The sequence below is a fragment of the Bos indicus x Bos taurus genome, chromosome 7 (assembly GCF_003369695.1).
Source record: "Bos indicus x Bos taurus breed Angus x Brahman F1 hybrid chromosome 7, Bos_hybrid_MaternalHap_v2.0, whole genome shotgun sequence".
In the NCBI taxonomy this organism is placed as follows: Eukaryota; Metazoa; Chordata; class Mammalia; order Artiodactyla; family Bovidae; genus Bos; species Bos indicus x Bos taurus.
This window is the reverse complement of record NC_040082.1, coordinates 100,879,677-100,897,863: the sequence shown is the minus strand read 5'-3', so window position 1 is coordinate 100,897,863 and position 18,187 is coordinate 100,879,677. Positions and strand designations below refer to the sequence as shown.

The 18,187-nt window shown below is 40.1% G+C and overlaps 1 protein-coding gene and 1 long non-coding RNA gene across 2 annotated transcripts in view; both read left to right on the top strand.

The window, feature by feature from the left end:
- LOC113896427 (adhesion G protein-coupled receptor E2-like) overlaps nucleotides 1-15,065 on the top strand; it is a gene marked incomplete at its 3' end in the record, with an annotated part of 62,716 nt that extends 47,651 nt beyond the window's left edge. The window contains exons 17-19 of the mRNA XM_027548617.1: nucleotides 461-629; nucleotides 715-825; nucleotides 15,024-15,065. Of these exons, the coding sequence (XP_027404418.1) occupies nucleotides 461-629; nucleotides 715-825; nucleotides 15,024-15,065 (322 nt within the window). The remainder of the gene's footprint in view (nucleotides 1-460; nucleotides 630-714; nucleotides 826-15,023) is intronic.
- A 124-nt stretch (nucleotides 15,066-15,189) lies between these two features.
- Nucleotides 15,190-17,745, top strand: LOC113896654. Its single transcript, XR_003512067.1, has 2 exons — nucleotides 15,190-15,231; nucleotides 16,935-17,745. It is a non-coding gene; the product is annotated as an uncharacterized LOC113896654 (long non-coding RNA).
- The last annotated feature ends 442 nt before the right edge of the window (nucleotides 17,746-18,187 follow it).

Sequence of the window (18,187 nt, the reverse complement as noted above, 5' to 3'; positions counted from 1 at the left end):
GCATGATGTGGGTCAATTCATGGAGATGGAAAAGATAGGGAAATCATTGGAGGGACCAGGGCAGAGGGACCTTCAATTTCACAAGTATAATTGACCATTGTATTTGTCTTTCCAAAAGGTGGTAAGGTCTGTGAAATCAGAAATCTTGCCTTTCTTATTTTTAATGCTCAGGGCCAGCACAAAGCCATGTGCACAGAACATCCACAGTAATATTAGTTAATTGAAACTTGGGATATTCATCCTATTACTGAAAGCCACATTATGAAGTTTCACTACCAACTTCAGTCTAAGATAATATGCCATTCCAGAACAACAACAAAAAAATTTCTTTTAGATAATCCTTCACAGTGAACATCCGATTGGCCACAACTAAGTCAGAGACATTGTTTGAGTTGAAAAGAGATGGACTTGACTGTGTTGGTCAGGGTGCATAGTGAATCTTTTTTGTCCTCCTACTCAGGATGCTAACATTTAAAGCCACAGCTCAGCTCTTTATCTTGGGATGTACATGGTGTCTGGGAATCCTGCAGGTGGGACCAGCTCCCCACGTCATGGCTTACCTCTTCACCATCATCAACAGCCTGCAAGGTTTCTTCATCTTCCTGGTGTACTGCCTCCTCAGCCAGCAGGTACCACTGTCTGACTCCTGCTTAGGACTCTTCTCATCCTCATTTCTCTCTGAGAGCTGATGCAGAGCATGCTTTGTCTCTACAGGTGCAAGAGCAATACAATATATGGTTCAAAGTGATCAAGAAAAAGAAAACTGAGTCTGAGGAGTACACACTCTCCAGCAGGGCCATGTCGGAACCCTCTAAACATAGTGAGGTAAAATCATGCATTTCCCCAGAGCACTTCACTGATTGATTCATTGAGCAGCACATTCCTATCATACTGGACAATTGGGTATAAAGCAGGTGATATCCTATGACTCACACTGGTTTACATCTAAACTCACTCAGGACATTCCTCTGTCATGAAAGAATGTCTTCCTCTTACTTCTGCTCATTGCATTTCTATTCTCATCTTGACTCTCATACATAACTATCTTCTTATTCTCCACCTGGGTTGAGCACCTATTTTGTCCATGCAGCATGGGCTTTTTCATGCACAAACTCTTAAGGAAGAGTATAGTCCTGTGTTAAGCTCAATAAGCAGTAACTGTGGATCTGAAGCACAGACGCACAAGCTAACCAGAGTCACAGGACCATCATTTAACCCATATCAACCCTAGTACCCCTCTATGTGTGTGTGTGTGTGTGTGTGTGTGTGTGTGTGTGTGTGTGTGCCAAATTGCTTCAGTCACGTTTGACTCTTTGAGACCCTATGGACCATAGCCTACCAGACTTCTCTGTCCATGGGATTCTCCAAGCAAGAATACTGGAGTAGGTTTCTATGCCCTTCTCCAGGAGATCTTCTCAACCCAGGTATTAAATGCTTATCTCCCGAATCTTTCTGCATTGGCAGATGGGTTCTTTACCACTAGTGCCACCTGGAAAGCCACCCCTGTATATAGAAAACAGTAAATACACGGCTTATGTAGTCATAAAAGTAAAGTATAAGGATTACATTAGATTGGAGAATTTCCTTAAAAGTAATCATTCCTGGGATTTGCAACACGCACAAATAATGCAAAACATCAAAAAAATCACAGAGGTCATAGAGAGATCCTGGCACTGTGAATCTTACCAATAATTTGTATTTTTGAGTTTACAAAAACAGTTCTCATGTTTTCTAATCATATATTCTTCACATCACCACTTGAAAATAAGGTATTACTGTTTCTATTCGACAGATGAAAATACTGAGACCCATGGGGTCTATATGAATTGTGCAAGGACCTCAGCCCACCATTTCTCTCAATGTTTTCACTCTCTCATAGTGTCAACTGATGCACAGAAGTTTTAATTTTTTAACTAATTTATTTATTTTAATTGGAGACTAAGTACTTTACAATATTGTGGTGGTTTTTGCTGTACATTAACATGAATCAGCCACAGGTGTACATGTATCCACCCTCCCAAACTCCCTCCCACATCCCTCCCCACCCCATCCCTCTGGGTTGTCCCAGTGCAGCAGCTTTGAGTGCCCGTTTCATGCATCAAACTCGGACAGGTGATCTGTTTCACATATGGTAATATACATGTTTCAATGTTATTCTCTCAAATCATCCCATCCTCGCCTTCTCCCACAGAGTCCAAAAGTCTGTTCTTTACATCTGTGTCTCTTTCACTGTCTTGCATATAAGGTCATCGTAACCATCTTTATAAATTCCATATATATGCATTAATATACTGTATTGGTGTTTTTCTTTCTACCTTACTTCACTCTGTATAATAGGCTCCAGTTTCATCCAACTCATTAGAACTGATTCAAATGTATTCTTTTTAATGGCTGAGTAATACTCCATTGTATATATGTACCACAGCTTTCTTATCTATTCATCTGCTGATGGACATCTAGGTTGCTTCCATGTCCTAGCTATTGTAAACAGTGCTACGATGGACATTGGGGTACACGTGTCTCTCTCAATTCTGGTTTCCTACCTGTGTATGCCCACCGGTGGGATTACTGGGTTGTATGGCTGTTCTATTTCCAGTTTTTAAGGAATCTCCACACTGTTCTCCATAGTGGCTGTACTAGTTTGTATTCCCACCAACAGTGTAACAGGGTTCCCTTTTCTCCACACCCTCTTCAGCATTTACTGTTTGTAGACTTTTTGATAGCAGCCATTCTGACTGGCGTGAAATGGTACCTCATTGTGGTTTTGATTTGCATTTCTCTGATAATGAGTGATGTTGAGCATTTTTTCATGTGTTTGTTAGCCATCTGTCTGTCTTCTTTGGATAAATGTCCTTTTAGTTTTTTGGCCCATTTTTTGATTTGGTTGTTTACTTTTTGGAATTGAGCTGCATGAGCTGCTTGCATATTTCTGAGATAAATTCTTTGTCAGTTGCTTTGTTTGCTATTATTTTCTCCCATTCTGAAGGCTGTCTTTTCACCTTCCTTATAGTTTCCTTCGTTGTGTAAAAGCTTTTAAGTTTAATTAGGTCCCATTTATTTTTGCTTTTATTTCCATTACTCTGGGAAGTGGGTCATAGAGGATCTTGCTGTGATTTACGTCAGAGAGTGTTTTGCCTATGTTTTCCTCTAGGAGTTTTAAACTTTCTGATCTTACATTTAGGTCTTTAATCCATTTTGAGTTTATTTTTTTGTATGGTGTTAGAAAATGTTCTAGTTTCATTCTTTTACAGGTGGATGACTAGTTTTCCCAGCACCACTTCTTAAAGAAATTGTATTTTCTCCATTGTATATTTTTTATTCATTTGTCAAAGATGAGGTGTCCATAGATGCATGGACTTATCTATAGGCTTTCTATTTGTTCCATTAATCTATATTTCAGTTTTTGTGCCAGCTTTGTAGTATAGTCTGAAGTCAGGAAGGTTGATTCCTCCAGTTCCATTCTTCTTTTTCAAGATTACTCTGGCTATTCGAGGACTTTGTATTTCCATACAAACTGTGAAATTATTTGTTCTAGTTCTGTGAAAAATACCGTTGATAGCTTGATAGGGATTGCATTGAATCTATAGACTGCTTTGTGTAGTACCCTCATTTTCACTATGTTGATTCTTCTGATACATGAACACAGTATATTTCTCCATCTATTAGTCTCATCTTTGATTTTGTTATCAGTGTTTTATAGTTCTCTATGTATAGGTCTTTTGTTTCTTTAGGTAGATTTATTCCGAAGTGTTTTATTCTTTTCATCACAATGGTGAATGGAATTGTTTCCTTAATTTCTCCTTCTGTATTTTCATGGTTAGTGTACAGGAATGCAAGGGATTTCTGTGTATTAATTCTATGTCCTGCAACTTTTCTATAATCATTGATTAGCTCTAGTAATTTTCTGGTGGAGTCTTTATGGTTTTCTATGTAAAAGATCATGTCATCTGCAAATAGTGAGAGTTTTACTTCTTCTTTTCCAATCTAGATTCTTTTTATTTCTTTTTTTGCTCTGATTACTGTGGCTAAAACTTCCAAAAATATGTTGAATAGTAGTGATGAGAGTGGTCACCCTTGTCTTGTTTCTGACTTTAGGGGAAACCCTTTGATTTTTTGCCATTGAGGATAATGTTTGCTGTGCGTTTATCATATATGGCTTTTATTATGTTGAGGTATGTTCTTTCTGTGCCTGCTTTCTGGAAGGATTTTATCATAAATGGATGTTGAATTTTGTTAAAGGCTTTCTTTGTATCTATTGAGATAATTATATGGTTTTTATCCTTCAATTTGTTAATATGGTGTATCACATTGATTGATTTGTGAATATTGAAGAATCCTTGCATTCCTGGGATAAAGCCCACTTGGTCATGATGTGTGATCTTTTTAATATGTTGCAGGATTCTGTTTGCTAGAATTCTGTTGAGGATTTTTGCATCTATGTTCATCAGTGATATTGGCCTAAAGTTTTCTTTTTTATGGCATCTTTTCTGGTTTTGGTATTAGGGTGATGATGGTGCAATAGAAAGAGTTTGGGAGTTTACCTTCCTCTGAAATTTTCTAGAAGAGTTTGAGTAGGATAGGCGCTAGCTCTTCTCTAAATTTTTGGTAGAATTCAGCTGTGAAGCCACCTGATCCTGGGCTTTTATTTGTTAGAAGAATTTTTATTAGAGTTTTGATCCCATGCTTGTGATAGCTCTGTTAAGATTTTCTATTTCTTCCTGGTCCAGTTTTGGAAAGTCGTACTTTTCTAAGAATTTGTCCACTTCTTCCACGTTGTTCATTTTATTGGCATATAATTGCTGATAGTAGTCTTTTATGATCCTTTGTATTTCTGCATTGTCTGCTGTGATTTCTCCATTTTCATTTCTATTTTGTTTATTTGATTCTTCTCCTTTTTTTTCTTGATGAGTCTGGCTAATTGTTGGTCTATCTTACTTATCTTCTGAAAGAACCAACTTTTAGTTTTGTAGATTACTGCTATCAGATCAGATCAGATCAGATCAGTCGCTCAGTCATGTCCGACTCTTTGCGAACCTATGAATCGCAGCACGCCAGGCCTCCCTGTCCCTCACCAACTACCGGAGTTCACTCAGACTCATGTCCATTGAGTCAGTGATGCCATCCAGCCATCTCATCCTGTGTCATCCCCTTCTTCTCCTGCCCCCAAACCTTCCCAGCATCAGAGTCTTTGCCAATGAGTCAACACTTCGCATGAGGTGGCCCAAGTACAGGAGTTTCAGCTTTAGCATCATTCCTTCCAAAGTAATCCCAGGGCTGATCTCCTTCAGAATGGACCGGTTGGATCTCCTTGCAGTCCAAGGGACTCTCAAGAGTCTTCTCCAACACCACAGTGCAAAGGCATCAATTCGTCAGTGCTCAGCCTTCTTCACAGTCCAACTCTCACATCCATACATGACCAAAGGAAAAACCATAGCCTTGACTAGACGAACCTTTGTTGGCAAAGTAATGTCTCTGCTTTTGAATATGCTATCTAGGTTGGTCATAACTTTCCTTTCAAGGAGTAAGTGTCTTTTAATTTCATGGCTGCAGTCACCATCTGTAGTGGAGCCCAGAAATATAAAGTCTGACACTGTTTCCACTGTTTCCTCATCTATTTCCCATGAAGTGGTGGGACCGGATGCCATGATCTTCATTTTCTGAATGTTGAGCTTTACGCCAACTTTTTCACTCTCCATTTTCACTTTCATCAAGAGGCTTTTTAGTTCCTCTTCACTTTCTGCCATAAGGCTGGTGTCATCTGCATATCTGAGGTTATTGATATTTCTCCCCGCAATCTTGACTCCAGCTTGTGCTTCTTCCAGTCCAGCGTTTCTCATGATGTACTCTGCATATAAGCTAAATAAACAGGGTGACAATATACAGCCTTGACGAACTCCTTTTCCTATTTGGAACCAGTCTGTTGTTCCATGTCCAGTTCTAACTGTTGCTTCCTGACCTGCATACAAATTTCTCAAGAGGCAGATCAGGTGGTCTGGTATTCCCATCTCTTGAAGACTTTTACACAGTTTATTGTGATCCACACAGTCAAAGGCTTTGGAATAGTCAATAAAGCAGAAATAGATGTTTTCCTGAAACTCTCTTGCTTTTTCTATGATCCAGCAGATGTTGGCAATTTGATCTGTGGTTCCTCAGCCTTTTCTAAAACCAGCTTGAACATCAGCAAGTTCACGGTTCACATATTGCTGAAGCCTGGCTTGGAAAATTTTGAGCATTACTTTACTAGCGTGTGAGATGAATACAACTGTGCGGTAGTTTGAGCATTCTTTGGCATTGCCTTTCTTTGGGATTGGAATAAAAACTGACCTTTTCCAGGCCTGTGGCCACTGCTGAGTTTTCCAAATTTGCTGGCATATTGAGTGCAGCACTTTCACAGCATCATCTTTCAGGATTCAGAATAGCTCAACTGGAATTCCATCACCTCCACTAGCTTTGTTCGTAGTGATGCTTTCTAATGCCCACTTGATTTCACATTCCAGGATGTCTGGCTCTCGGTCAGTGATCACACCATCGTGATTACCTGAGTTATGAAGATCTTTTTTGTACAGTTCTTCTGTGTATTCTTGCCATCTCTTCTTAATATTGTCTGCTTCTTTTAGGTTCATACCATTTCTGTCCTTTATCAAGCTCATCTTTGCATGAAATGTTCCTTTGGTATCTATCATTTTCTAGAAGAGATCCCTAGTCTTTCCCATTCTGTTGTTTTCCTCTATTGCTTTGCATTGATCGCTGAAGAAGGCTTTCTTATGTCTTTTTGCTATTCTTTGGAACTCTGCATTCAGATGTTTATATCTTCCTTTTTCTCCTTTGCTTTTTGCTTCTCTTCTTTTCACAGCTATTTGTAAGGTCTCACCAGACAGCCATTTTGCTTTTTTGCATTTCTTTTCTATGGGAATGGTCTTGATCCCTGTCTCCTGTACAATGTCACGAACCTCATTCCATAGTTCATCAGGCACTCTATCTATCAGATCTAGGCCCTTAAACCTATTTCTCACTTCCATTGTATAATCATAAGGGATTTGATTTAGGTCATACCTGAATGGTCTACTGGTTTTCTCAACTTTCTTCAATTTAAGTCTGAATTTGGAAATAAGGAGTTCATGTTCTGAGTCACAGTCAGCTCCTGGTCTTGTTTTTGCTAACTGTATAGAGCTTCTCCTTCTTTGGCTGCAAAGAATATAATCAATCTGATTTCGGTGTTGACAATCTGGTGATGTCCATGTATAGAGTCTTCTCTTGTATTGTTGGAAGAGGGTGTTTGTTATGACCAGTGCATTTTCTTGGCAAAACTCTATTAGTCTTTGCCCTGCTTCATTCCGTATTCCAAGGCCAAATTTGTCTGTTACTCGAGGTGTTTCTTGACTTCCTACTTTTACATTCCAGTCCCCTATAATGAAAAGGACATCTTTTTTGGGTGTTAGTTCTAAAAGGTCTTGTAGGTCTTCATTGAATCGTTCAACTTCAGCTTCTTCAGCATTACTGGTTGGGGCATCGACTTGTATTACTGTGATATTGAATGGTTTGCCTTGGAAACAAACAGAGATCATTCTGTCATTTTTGAGATTGCATCCAAGTACTGCATTTCGGACTCTTTTGTTGACCATGATGGCCACTCCATTTCTTCTGAGGGATTACTGCCTGCAGTAGTAGACATAATGGTCATCTGAGTTAAATTCACCCATTCCAGTCCATTTCAGTTGACTGATTCCTAGAATGCCGACATTCACTGTTGCTATCTCTTGTTTGACCACTTCCAATTTGCCTTGATTCATGGACCTGACATTCCAGGTTCCTATGCAAATATTGCTCTTTACAACATCGGACCTTGCTTCTATCACCAGTCACATCCACAGCTGGGTATTCTTTTTGCTTTGGCTCCATCCCTTCCTTCTTTCTGGAGTTATTTCTCCACTGATCTCCAGTAGCATATTGGGCACCTACTGACCTGGGGAATTCCTCTTTCAGTATCCTATCATTTTGCCTTTCCATACTGTTCATGGGGTTCTCAAGGCAAGAATACTGAAGTGGTTTGTCATTCCCTTCTCCAGTGGACCACATTCTGTCAGATCTCTCCACCATGATCCACCTGTCTTGGTTTGCCCCATGGGCATGGCTTAGTTTCATTGAGTTAGACAAGGCTGTGGTCCTAGTGTGATTAGATTGACTAGTTTTCTGTGAGTATGGTTTCAGTGTGTTTGCCCTCTGATGCCCTCTTGCAACACCTACCATCTTACTTGGGTTTCTCTTACCTTGGGTGTGGGGTATCTCTTCATGGCTGCTCCAGCAAAGCACAGCCATTGCTCCTTACCTTGGACGACGTGTATCTCCTCACCGCCACCCTTCCTGCCCTTCAATGTGGGATAGCTCCTCTAGGCCCTCCTGCACCCGCGCAGCCATGGCTCCAGGTAACTCCTCTCGTTTCCGCCCCATAGTCACCTTTATTTCTTTTTCATTGATTTCTGCCCTAATTTTTATGATTTATTTCCTTCTACTAACCCTGGGGTTCTTCATTTCTTCTTTTTCTAGTTGCTTTACATGTAAAGTTAGGTTATTTATCTGATTTTTCTCTTGTTTCTTGAAGTAAGCTTGTAATGATATGAACCTTGCCCTTAGCGCTGCTTTTACTGAATCCCATAGGTTTTGGGTTGTCGTGTTTCCATTTTCATTTGTTTCTGTGCATATTTTTATATCCTTTTTGATTTATTCCATGATTTGTTGGTTACTCAGAACTGTGTTGTTTAATCTCCTTATGTTTGTATTGTTAATAGTTTTTTTCCCTATTCAGTTGAATTCAGTTCAGTCACTCAGTCGAGTCCGACTCTGTGACTCCATGAACTGCAGCACACCAGGCCTCCCTCTCCATCACCAACTCCCAGAGTTCACTCAAACTCACATCCATTGAGTTGGTGATGCCATCCAGCCATCTCATCCTCTGTCGTCCCCTTCTCCTCCTGCCCCAAATCCCTCCCAGCATCAGAGTCTTTGCCAAAGAGTCAACTCTTCTCTTGAGGTGGCCAAAGTACTGGAGTTTCAGCTTTAGCTTCATTCCTTCCAAAGAACATCCAGGACTGATCTCCTTTAGAATAGACTGGTTGGATCTCCTTGCAGTCCAAGGGACTCTCGAGAGTCTTCTCCAACACCACAGTTCAAAAGCATCAATTCTTCGGTGCTCAGCTTTCTTCACAGTCCAAATCTCACATCCATACATGACTACTGGAAAAACCATAGCCTTGACTAGACGGACCTTTGTTGGCAAAATAATGTCTCTGCTTTTGAATATGCTATCTAGGTTGGTCATAACTTTCCTTCCAAGGAGTAAGCATCTTTTAATTTCATGGCTGCAATCACCATTTGCAGTGATCCTGGAGCCAAAAAAAAAAAAAAAAAGATAATAATAAAGTCCTACACTGTTGCCACTGTTTCCGCATCTACTTGCCATGAAATGATGGGACCAGGTGCCATGATCTTAGTTTTCTGAATGTTGAGCTTTACACCAACCTTTTCAGTCTTCTCATTCACTTTCCTCAAGAGGCTTTTTAGTTCCTCTTCACTTTCTGCCATAAGGCTGGTGTCATCTGCATATCTGAGGTTATCGATATTTCTCCTGGCAATCTTGATTCCAGCTTGTGCTTCTTCCAGTCCAGCATTTCTCATGATGTACTCTGCATATAAGTTAAATAAGCAGGGTGACAATATACAGTCTTGACATACTCCTTTTCCTATTTAGAACCAGTCTGTTGTTCCATGTTCTAACTGTTTTAACTGTTTCTTCCTGACCTGCATATAGGTTTCTCAAGAAGCAGGTCAGGTGGTCTTGTATTCCCATCTCTTTTAGAATTTTCCAGTTTATTATGATCCACACAGTCAAAGGCTTTGGCATAGTCAATAAAGCAGAAATAGATGTTTTTCTGGAACTCTCTTGCTTTTCCCATGATCCAGCGGATGTTGGCGATTTGATCTCTGGTTCCTCTGCCTTTTTTAAATTCAGCTTGAACATCTGGAAGTTCATGGTTCACGTATTGCTGATCCTGGCTTGGAGAAATTTGAGCATTACTTTACTAGCATGTGAGATGAGTGCAATTGTGCGGTAGTTTGAGCATTCTTTGTCATTGCCTTTCTTTGAGTTGATATCTACTCTTACCACATTATGATCAAAAAAGAGGTTTGAAATGGTTTCAATTTTCTTTGAATTTATTAAGGTTAGACCTATGCCCAGAATGTGATTAATCCTGGAGAATGTTCTGTGTGCACTTGGGAAAAAGGTGAAATTCATTGTTTTGGGGTGAAATGTCTTTTTTTTTTTTGTATTTTTTGTATTTTTTTTTTTTTATTTTTAAACTTTACATAATTGTATTAGTTTTGCCAAATATCAAAATGAATCCGCCACAGGTATACATGTGTTCCCCATCCTGAACCCTCCTCCCTCCTCCCTCCCCATACCATCCCTCTGGGTCGTCCCAGTGCACTAGCCCCAAGCATCCAAAGATATCAATCAGGTCTAACTGGTCCATTGTATCATTTAAAGTTTTTGTTTCCTTGCTAATTTTCTGCTTAGTTTATCTATCCATAGGTGTGAGTGGGGTATTAAAGTCTCCTACTCTTATTGTGTTACTGTTAATTTCCCCTTTCATGCTTGTTAGCATTTGTTTTACGTATTGAGGTGCTCTTAGGTTGGGTGCATATATGTTTATAATTGTTATATCTTCTTCTTTGTTTGATCCTTTGATCATTATGTAGAGTCCTTCTTTGTCTCTTTTCATGGCCTTTATTTCAAAGTCTATTTTATCTGATATGAGTATTGCTACTCCTGCTTTCTTTTGGTCTCTATTTGCATGAAATATTTATTTCCAGCCCTTCATTTTCAATCTGTTTGTGTCCCTTGTTTTGAGGTGGGTCTCTTGTAGACAGCATATATAGGGGGCTTGTTTTTGTATCAAGTCTTTGCCTTTTGGTTTCAGCATTCAACCCATTTGCATTTAAAGTAATTATTGATAAGTATGACCCTCTTACCAATTACTTTGTTGTTTGGGGTTCAAGTTTATACACGTTTTCTGTGTTTCCTGTCTAAAGAAGATCATTTAGCACTTACTCAAGAGCTGGTTTGGTGGTACTGAATTCTCTCAGCTTTTGCTTCTCTGTAAAGCTTTTAATTTCTCCTTCATATTTTAATGTGATCCTTGTTGGGTATAGTAATCTGGGTTGTTGGTTTTTCTCTTTCATCACCTTAAGTATGTCCTGCCATTCCCTCCTGACCTGAAGAGTTTCTATTGAAGGATCAGCTGTTATCCTTATGGGGATCCCCTTGTGTGTTTTTGGTTGTTTTTCCCTTGCTACTTTTAATATTTGCTCTTCGTTAGTTTGATTAGTATGTGTCTTGGGGTGTTTTACCTTGGGTTTATTCTGTTTGGGATTCTCTGGGTTTCTTGAACTTGGATGGCTATTTCCTTCCTCATTTTAGGGAAGTTTTCAACTATTCTCTCCTCAAGTATTTTCTCATGCCTTTTCTTTTTGTCTTCTTCTTCTGGGACTCCTATGATTTGAATGTAGGGATGGAGGTCTCTGAGGTTGTCCTCACTTATTTTAATTCTTTTTTAAATTTTTCCTTCTTTGCTTCATTTATTTCCACTATTCTATCTTCCACCTCACTTATGCTATCTTCTGCCTCAGTTATTCTACTGTTGGTTCCCTCCAGAGTGCTTTTGATCTCAGTTATTGCATTGTTCATAATTTATTGACTCTTCTTTATCTCTTCTAGATCCTTGTTAAACATTTTTTGCATCTTCTCAATCCTTGTCTCTAATTTATTTATCTGTAACTCCATTTTGTTTTCAAGCTTTTGGATCATCTTTACTATCATTATTCTGAATTCTTTTTCAGGTAGACTCCCTATCTCCTTCTCTTTTGTTTGATCTGTTGGGCATTTATCATGTTCCTTTACCTGCTGAATATTTCTCTGCCTTTTCATTTTGTTTAGATTGCTCTGTTTGGGGTGTCCATTCTGTATGATGGAAATTTATGGTTCCTCTTTATTGTGGAGCCTGCCCTGTGGACTAGTGGCTTGTCAAGGTTTCCTGGTTAGGGGAGCTTGCATCTGTGTCCTGGTGGGTGGAGCTGGGTCTCTTCTCTCTGGAGTGCAGTGAAGTGTCCAGTAGAGAGTTGGGGTGTCAGTGGGATTGGTATGGCTTTGAACAGCTTGTCTTTTAATTCTCAAGGCTTTTTTCCTGCTTTGCTGGAGAATTAGCATGGTGACCAGGAGAACAGGGAGAGTCAAAAGGGGAAGGAGCAATCTAGCCAGTAATCAATTCCATATGTGCTCTCCACCGTCTGAAACACCCAGAAAGGTTCAGAGTTACATAGAGAAGAGAAGAGGGATGAGGAAGATAGAGGTGACCAGGAGGAGAAGAGGGGGGAGTCAAAAGAGGAGAGACCAATCTAGCAAGTAATCAGTTCCCTAAGTGTTCTCCACGGCCCAGAACATCCAGAGATATTCACAAAGTAGAAAAGAGAAGGGGGAAGGAGGAGATAGAGGTGACCTGGAGATAAAAGGGAGAGTCCAAAGGGGAGAGAGCAATCAAGCCAGTAATCAACATCCCTAAGTGAAAATGGATATTGAAGGTTAGGTTCTTAAAGGTACAAAATTGATAACAAATACCAAAAAGCAAAAATTAAAAATCTAGAGTAGAGGTTAAACTCTCAAAAATACAATTTTAAAAATACAAAGCAAAATCAATCACAAAATTTATAAAATATATATTTATGAAATATGCTTTAAAAATAGGGTCTTTTTTGCAAGGTAACAGTAGGTTGTAAAAATGAAAATTAAAGGAGTAATAAGGAACATAAATTTTTAAAAAATTAAAAAGTGATGATAGCAAAACTATATCTAGGAATTTCTCTGGAGCTGTTGAAAGCAGTGTGGAGTCAGTTCAGTTTCAAAAAGTTCCTTGTTCCAGCTTGTACTTGTTCTCCAGGTCTACAGGCCCCCTCCAATGCTTAGTCAATGTTAACTATAAGGTTTTAATCTGTTGCACCTGTTACTTCCAGTGGTTCCCTCTTCTTTGTTCATTTTGGCTTCCTCTGTTTGCAGGTCTCTTTGGTGTCTAATTGCTGCCCTGACACAAGGGGGTGAAGGCAGTCACTTATTTAGGCTCACTTGTTCAGTTGTGTTGTGGGGAGGGGAGGAACACTGCAAATAAATATCGCTGGCATGTGTGGGGAGTGCTCACAGTGTATGGACCACACTGGGTTTGTCCCAGGTCACAGCAGCATGTGCTTTCCTGGTCTACACTGCTCAGGCTCCAGGATGCTCTGGAAGGCACTGTCCAAAGTGGGCCCTGCATTTCGTGCACTTCCCAGGTCTAAACCGCTCAGGTTCAGGTTCTGGGGTACTCCACAAGGGCACAGACTTGATTGGGCATGTGTTTTGTGCCCTTCCCAGGTCCGAGCAGCTCAGACAACCAGGTGCTTGGCAAGTGCACTGCCCCAGATGTGCAGTGCGTCTTAATCACCTCCCAGTCCTGGCTTGGTTTCCTAGAGCATGAGAGCACTGTCTCATGTGTGCTGTGTGTCTCCTCTGGGGAGCTGATGTCAGGCTGTGACCTTCCTGGCAGATGTCAACCATCCAGGATCCCAGGAAGACGTGGTTAGCAACTGGGAGCCTGCTCACAGTTTGGTGGAGGATGCTGGTCTCTGGGGCCGAGATTGGAGCAGCCCCTTGCCTTCTAGCTCTGGCTGTCACATGCCTGCCTCTCTGCCTCCAGCAGGGTGGCCTGTACACAGCAGGGGTGGTAGATCTGAGCTTCTAGGCTACTTCTCTGCTGGCAGCTGTGGTTAGGCGCCTAATCTGTGGGGTTTTTTCCCCCCTCCCAGTTATGTTGCCCTCTGAGATTTCAAATCTCCCCACAGACCTGCCTTTGAGGGGGTTTCCTACTGTTTTGGAAACTTCTTCTCCTTCACAACTCCCTCCCCATGATGGGTCTCTGTCCCTAACTCTTTTGTCTCTTTTTGTCTTTTATATTTTGTCCTACCTCCTTTCAAAGAGAATGGGCTGCATTTCTGGGTGCATGGTGTCCTACCCCAGCATTCAGAGGTTGTTTTGTGGAAGTTACTCAGCATTCAAATGATCTTTAGATGAATTTGTGGGGGAGAAAGTGGTCTCCCTATCCTATTCCTCCGGCATCTTGGGACCATTCCCCAGAAGTTTTAATTTTTGAAGAAATCCAGTTTATCCATTTTTTTGTTCACTTGCACTTTGGCAGTCTTATCTTAAAACAATGGCTTGCAACAAGGTCACAAAAATTTGCATGCATGTTTCTTCCAAGACTTCAGAACTTTTAGTAATTGCATATAGGTATTGTCTATATTAATTGTGTGTATATATATATATATATATATATATATATATAATGTATATTAATTGTATTAGGTATTGGTTACAGATAGCATATTCAACCTAGATAGCATATTCAAAAGCAGAGACATTACTCTGCCAACAGAGGTCCGTCTAGTCAAGGCTATGGTTTTTCCAGTAGTCATATATGGATGTGAGAATTGGACTGTGAAGAAAGCTGAGCACCAAAGAATTGATGCTTTTTAACTGTGGTGTTGGAGAAGACTCTTGAGAGTCCCTTGGACTGCAAGGAGATCCAACCAGTCCATTCTGAAGGAGATCAGTCCTGAGTGTTCTTTGGAAGGAATGATGCTAAAGCTGAAACTCCAGTACTTTGGCTACCTCATGAGAAGAGTTGACTCATTGGGAAAGACTCTGATGCTGCAAGGGATGGGGGGCAGGAGGAGAAGGGAACAATAGAGGATGAGATGGCTGGATGGCATCACCGACTCAATGGATGTGAGTTTGAGTGAACTCTGGGAGTGGTGATGGACAGGGAATCCTGGCGTGCTGCAATTCATGGGGTTGCAAAGAGTCGGACACAACTGAGTGACTGACCTGAACTGAACTGATTGCTTATAATAATATAGTTTTACATATAGTAATTGTTTCCCAGGTGGCGCTAGTGGTAAGCAATCTACCTGTGGTGCAGGAGACCCAGGTTCAATCCCTGGGTCAGGAAGATCCCCCAGAGGAGGAAATGGCAACCAACTCCAGAATTCTTGCCTGGGGAATACCATGGACAGTGAAGCCTGACGACCTACAAACGATGGAATCACAAAGAATTGGACATGACTGAGCAACTAACACTTTCACTTCCATAGGTATATCAATTTATAATTAACATTTTTTTTTAATTTTGTATAGTCATATGCGTTCATTTCTCTTTTTTAAATTAATTTTATTTTATTTTTAAACTTTACATAATTGTATTAGTTTTGCCAAATATCAAAATGAATCCACCACAGGTAGACATGTGTTCCCCATCCTGAACCCTCCTCCCTCCTTCCTCCCCATAGCATCCCTCTGGGTCGTCCCAGTGCACTAGCCCCAAGCATCCAGTATCGTGCATCGAACCTGGACTGGCATCTCGTTTCATACATGATATTTTACATGTTTCAGTGCCATTCTCCCAGATCTTCCTACTCTCTCCCTCTCCCACAGAGTCCATAAGACTGTTCTATACAGCAAAAGAGACACTGATGTATAATTAACATTTTAATGATACAAATTTTATACTTTTTTTGTGAGGTCCACATTCTTTAGCATGTGGATTTGCAGTTGTCCCAGCATCATTTTTTTAAAAGGTTATTCTTTCCCCCAGTGAACTTTACTGAAAACCTTGTCAAAATAAGTTACCCTAAATATAAGTGTTCATGTCTGTACTCTAAGCTCTTTCATTCGTATATCTTGATTCAAGTATTTTGTAGTAAATTTCACTTTGACTCTATCAATAAGTTTTTCTCAGGATTTTTTAACAATTTGGGACCGCATCAGTTCAGTTCAGTTCAGTCACTCAGTCGTGTCCGACTCTTCGCGATCCCATGAATCGCCAGCACGCCAGGCCTCCCCGTCCATCACCAACTCCTGGAGCTCACTCAAACTCATACCATTCAGTCGGTGATGCCATCCAGCCATCTCATCCTCTGTCATCCCCTTCTCCTCCTGCCCCAAATCTCTCCCAGCATCAGAGTCTTTTCCAATGAGTCAACTCTTTTCATGAAGTGGCCAAAGTACTGGAGTTTCAGCTTTAGCATCATTCCTTCAAAAGAACACCCAGGACTGATCTCCTTTAGAATGGACTGGTTGGATTTCCTTGCAGTCCAAGGCACTCTCAAGAGTCTTCTCCAACACTACAGTTAAAAAGCATCAATTCTTCGGTGCTCAGCTTTCTTCACAGTCCAACTCTCATATCCATAAATGACTACTGGAAAAACCATAGCCTTAACTAGACAGACCTTTGTTGGCAAAGTAATATTTCTGCTTTTTAATATGCTATCTAGGTTGGTCATAACTTTTCTTCCAAGGAGTAAGCGTCTTTTAATTTCATGACTGCAATCACCATCTGCAGTGATTTTGGAGCCCCAAAAAATAAAGTCTGACACTGTTTCCACTGTTTCCCCATCTATTTCCCATGAAGTCGTGGGACCAGATGCCATGATCTTAGTTTTCTGAATGTTGAACTTTAAGCCAACTCTTTCACTCTCCTCTTTCACTTTCATCAAGAGGCTTTTTAGTTCATCTTCCGTTTCTGCCATAAGGGTGAAGTCCCATGTAAATTGTAAGAAGTGCTTGTCAATTTCTGAAAAAAAGTTAGCTGAGATGTTGATAAGGACTATGTTGAGTCTATAGATCAACTTGGGGGAATGCTGCCATATTAACTATATTGCCTCCTGACCCATGGTCATAGAAAGTTTATTTAATTCTTTGGGTCTTCTTTGACTTCTTTTGACTATCTTTTTTAGTTTTTGGTGTAAAAGTCTAGCACTTTCTAAAAAAATATTATTTTTCACACTTTTCTTCTCAGGATGCTTGAATCAGTCAGTAAACCAGATGATCTGGTATCCTAGACAATGAGGAAAATTCTGAACTGTCACCTCCGTCATGGAAAAAAAAAAATTCGTGTTTTTTACAAGTAACTCTTCATGGAACCATTGTGGAAGAAAGCATGAAGGGAACGTGTGATATTCAGATTGCTGGAGAATTTGGGTTTTCTGTTCCATATGGGATGCTTACTTCACTAACAGCATAATCAAGGAGCTATGACCCAATTCCCCAGTTGCCTTGGATTAAATCATCTGCTTCAACATTTTTTTTCTACAAAATTCCTCTAATTGAAGATATATGACAAGGAGAATGAGCTTCAGAAGTCAAACTTAAAATAAGTAAGAGAGGAAACAGGTCAAACCCTACATATAGGGTAAACAACCAATATGGTTTCCCAAGATTTTTCTGGATTATGTTCTAAAAAACATTTTCATTACAGGCAACCTAGGACAGATGGTCTCCATACATACATGCTTCATCTTCTTCACTCTCTATTTCTAAAGATTGCTAACATATTCATTAGAAGTGTATGTGTGTGTATATATATATATATATATATATATATATATATATATATAAAGAAGTGTATATTGTTACTGCACAGTTTTGTTTTGTTTACGTATATAACAAATTATTTCTTTCTCAAAATGTGACCTATTCAAGATATAAGCCAGAGGATTACATCTACAGTAAATGTCCTGCAAACACCCACTAATCTCTTTGTATCACTTGAAACAAAATAGAAAATTACTGTAAGTTATCATAATATATAAACTTTAAAATATCCATGAGTTCTTGTTGTTGTTTACTCATTGAGTAATGTCTGACTCTTTTGAAACCCTATGGAATGTAGCCCATCAGGTTCCTCTGTCCATGGGATTTCCCAGGCAAGAATACTGAAGTGGGTTGCCATTTCCTTCTCCAGGGAATCCTCCCATCCCAGGGTCAAACCCACATCTCCTGCATTGGCAGGTGGATTCTTTTCCACTGAGCCACCTGGGAAGCCCCATCAATGAGTACAGATTGTTCTTCAATCAGTAAGACATGTCCAACTCTGCATCCCCATGGACTGAAGCACACCAGGCTTCCCTGTCCTACATCATCTCCCAGAGTTTGCTCAACTTCTTGTCCATTGAATCAATGATGCCATCCAACCATCTCATCCTGTCTTGCTCTTCTCCTTCTGCCTTCAGTTTTTCCCAGCATCAGGATCTTTTCCAGTGAGTCAGCTGT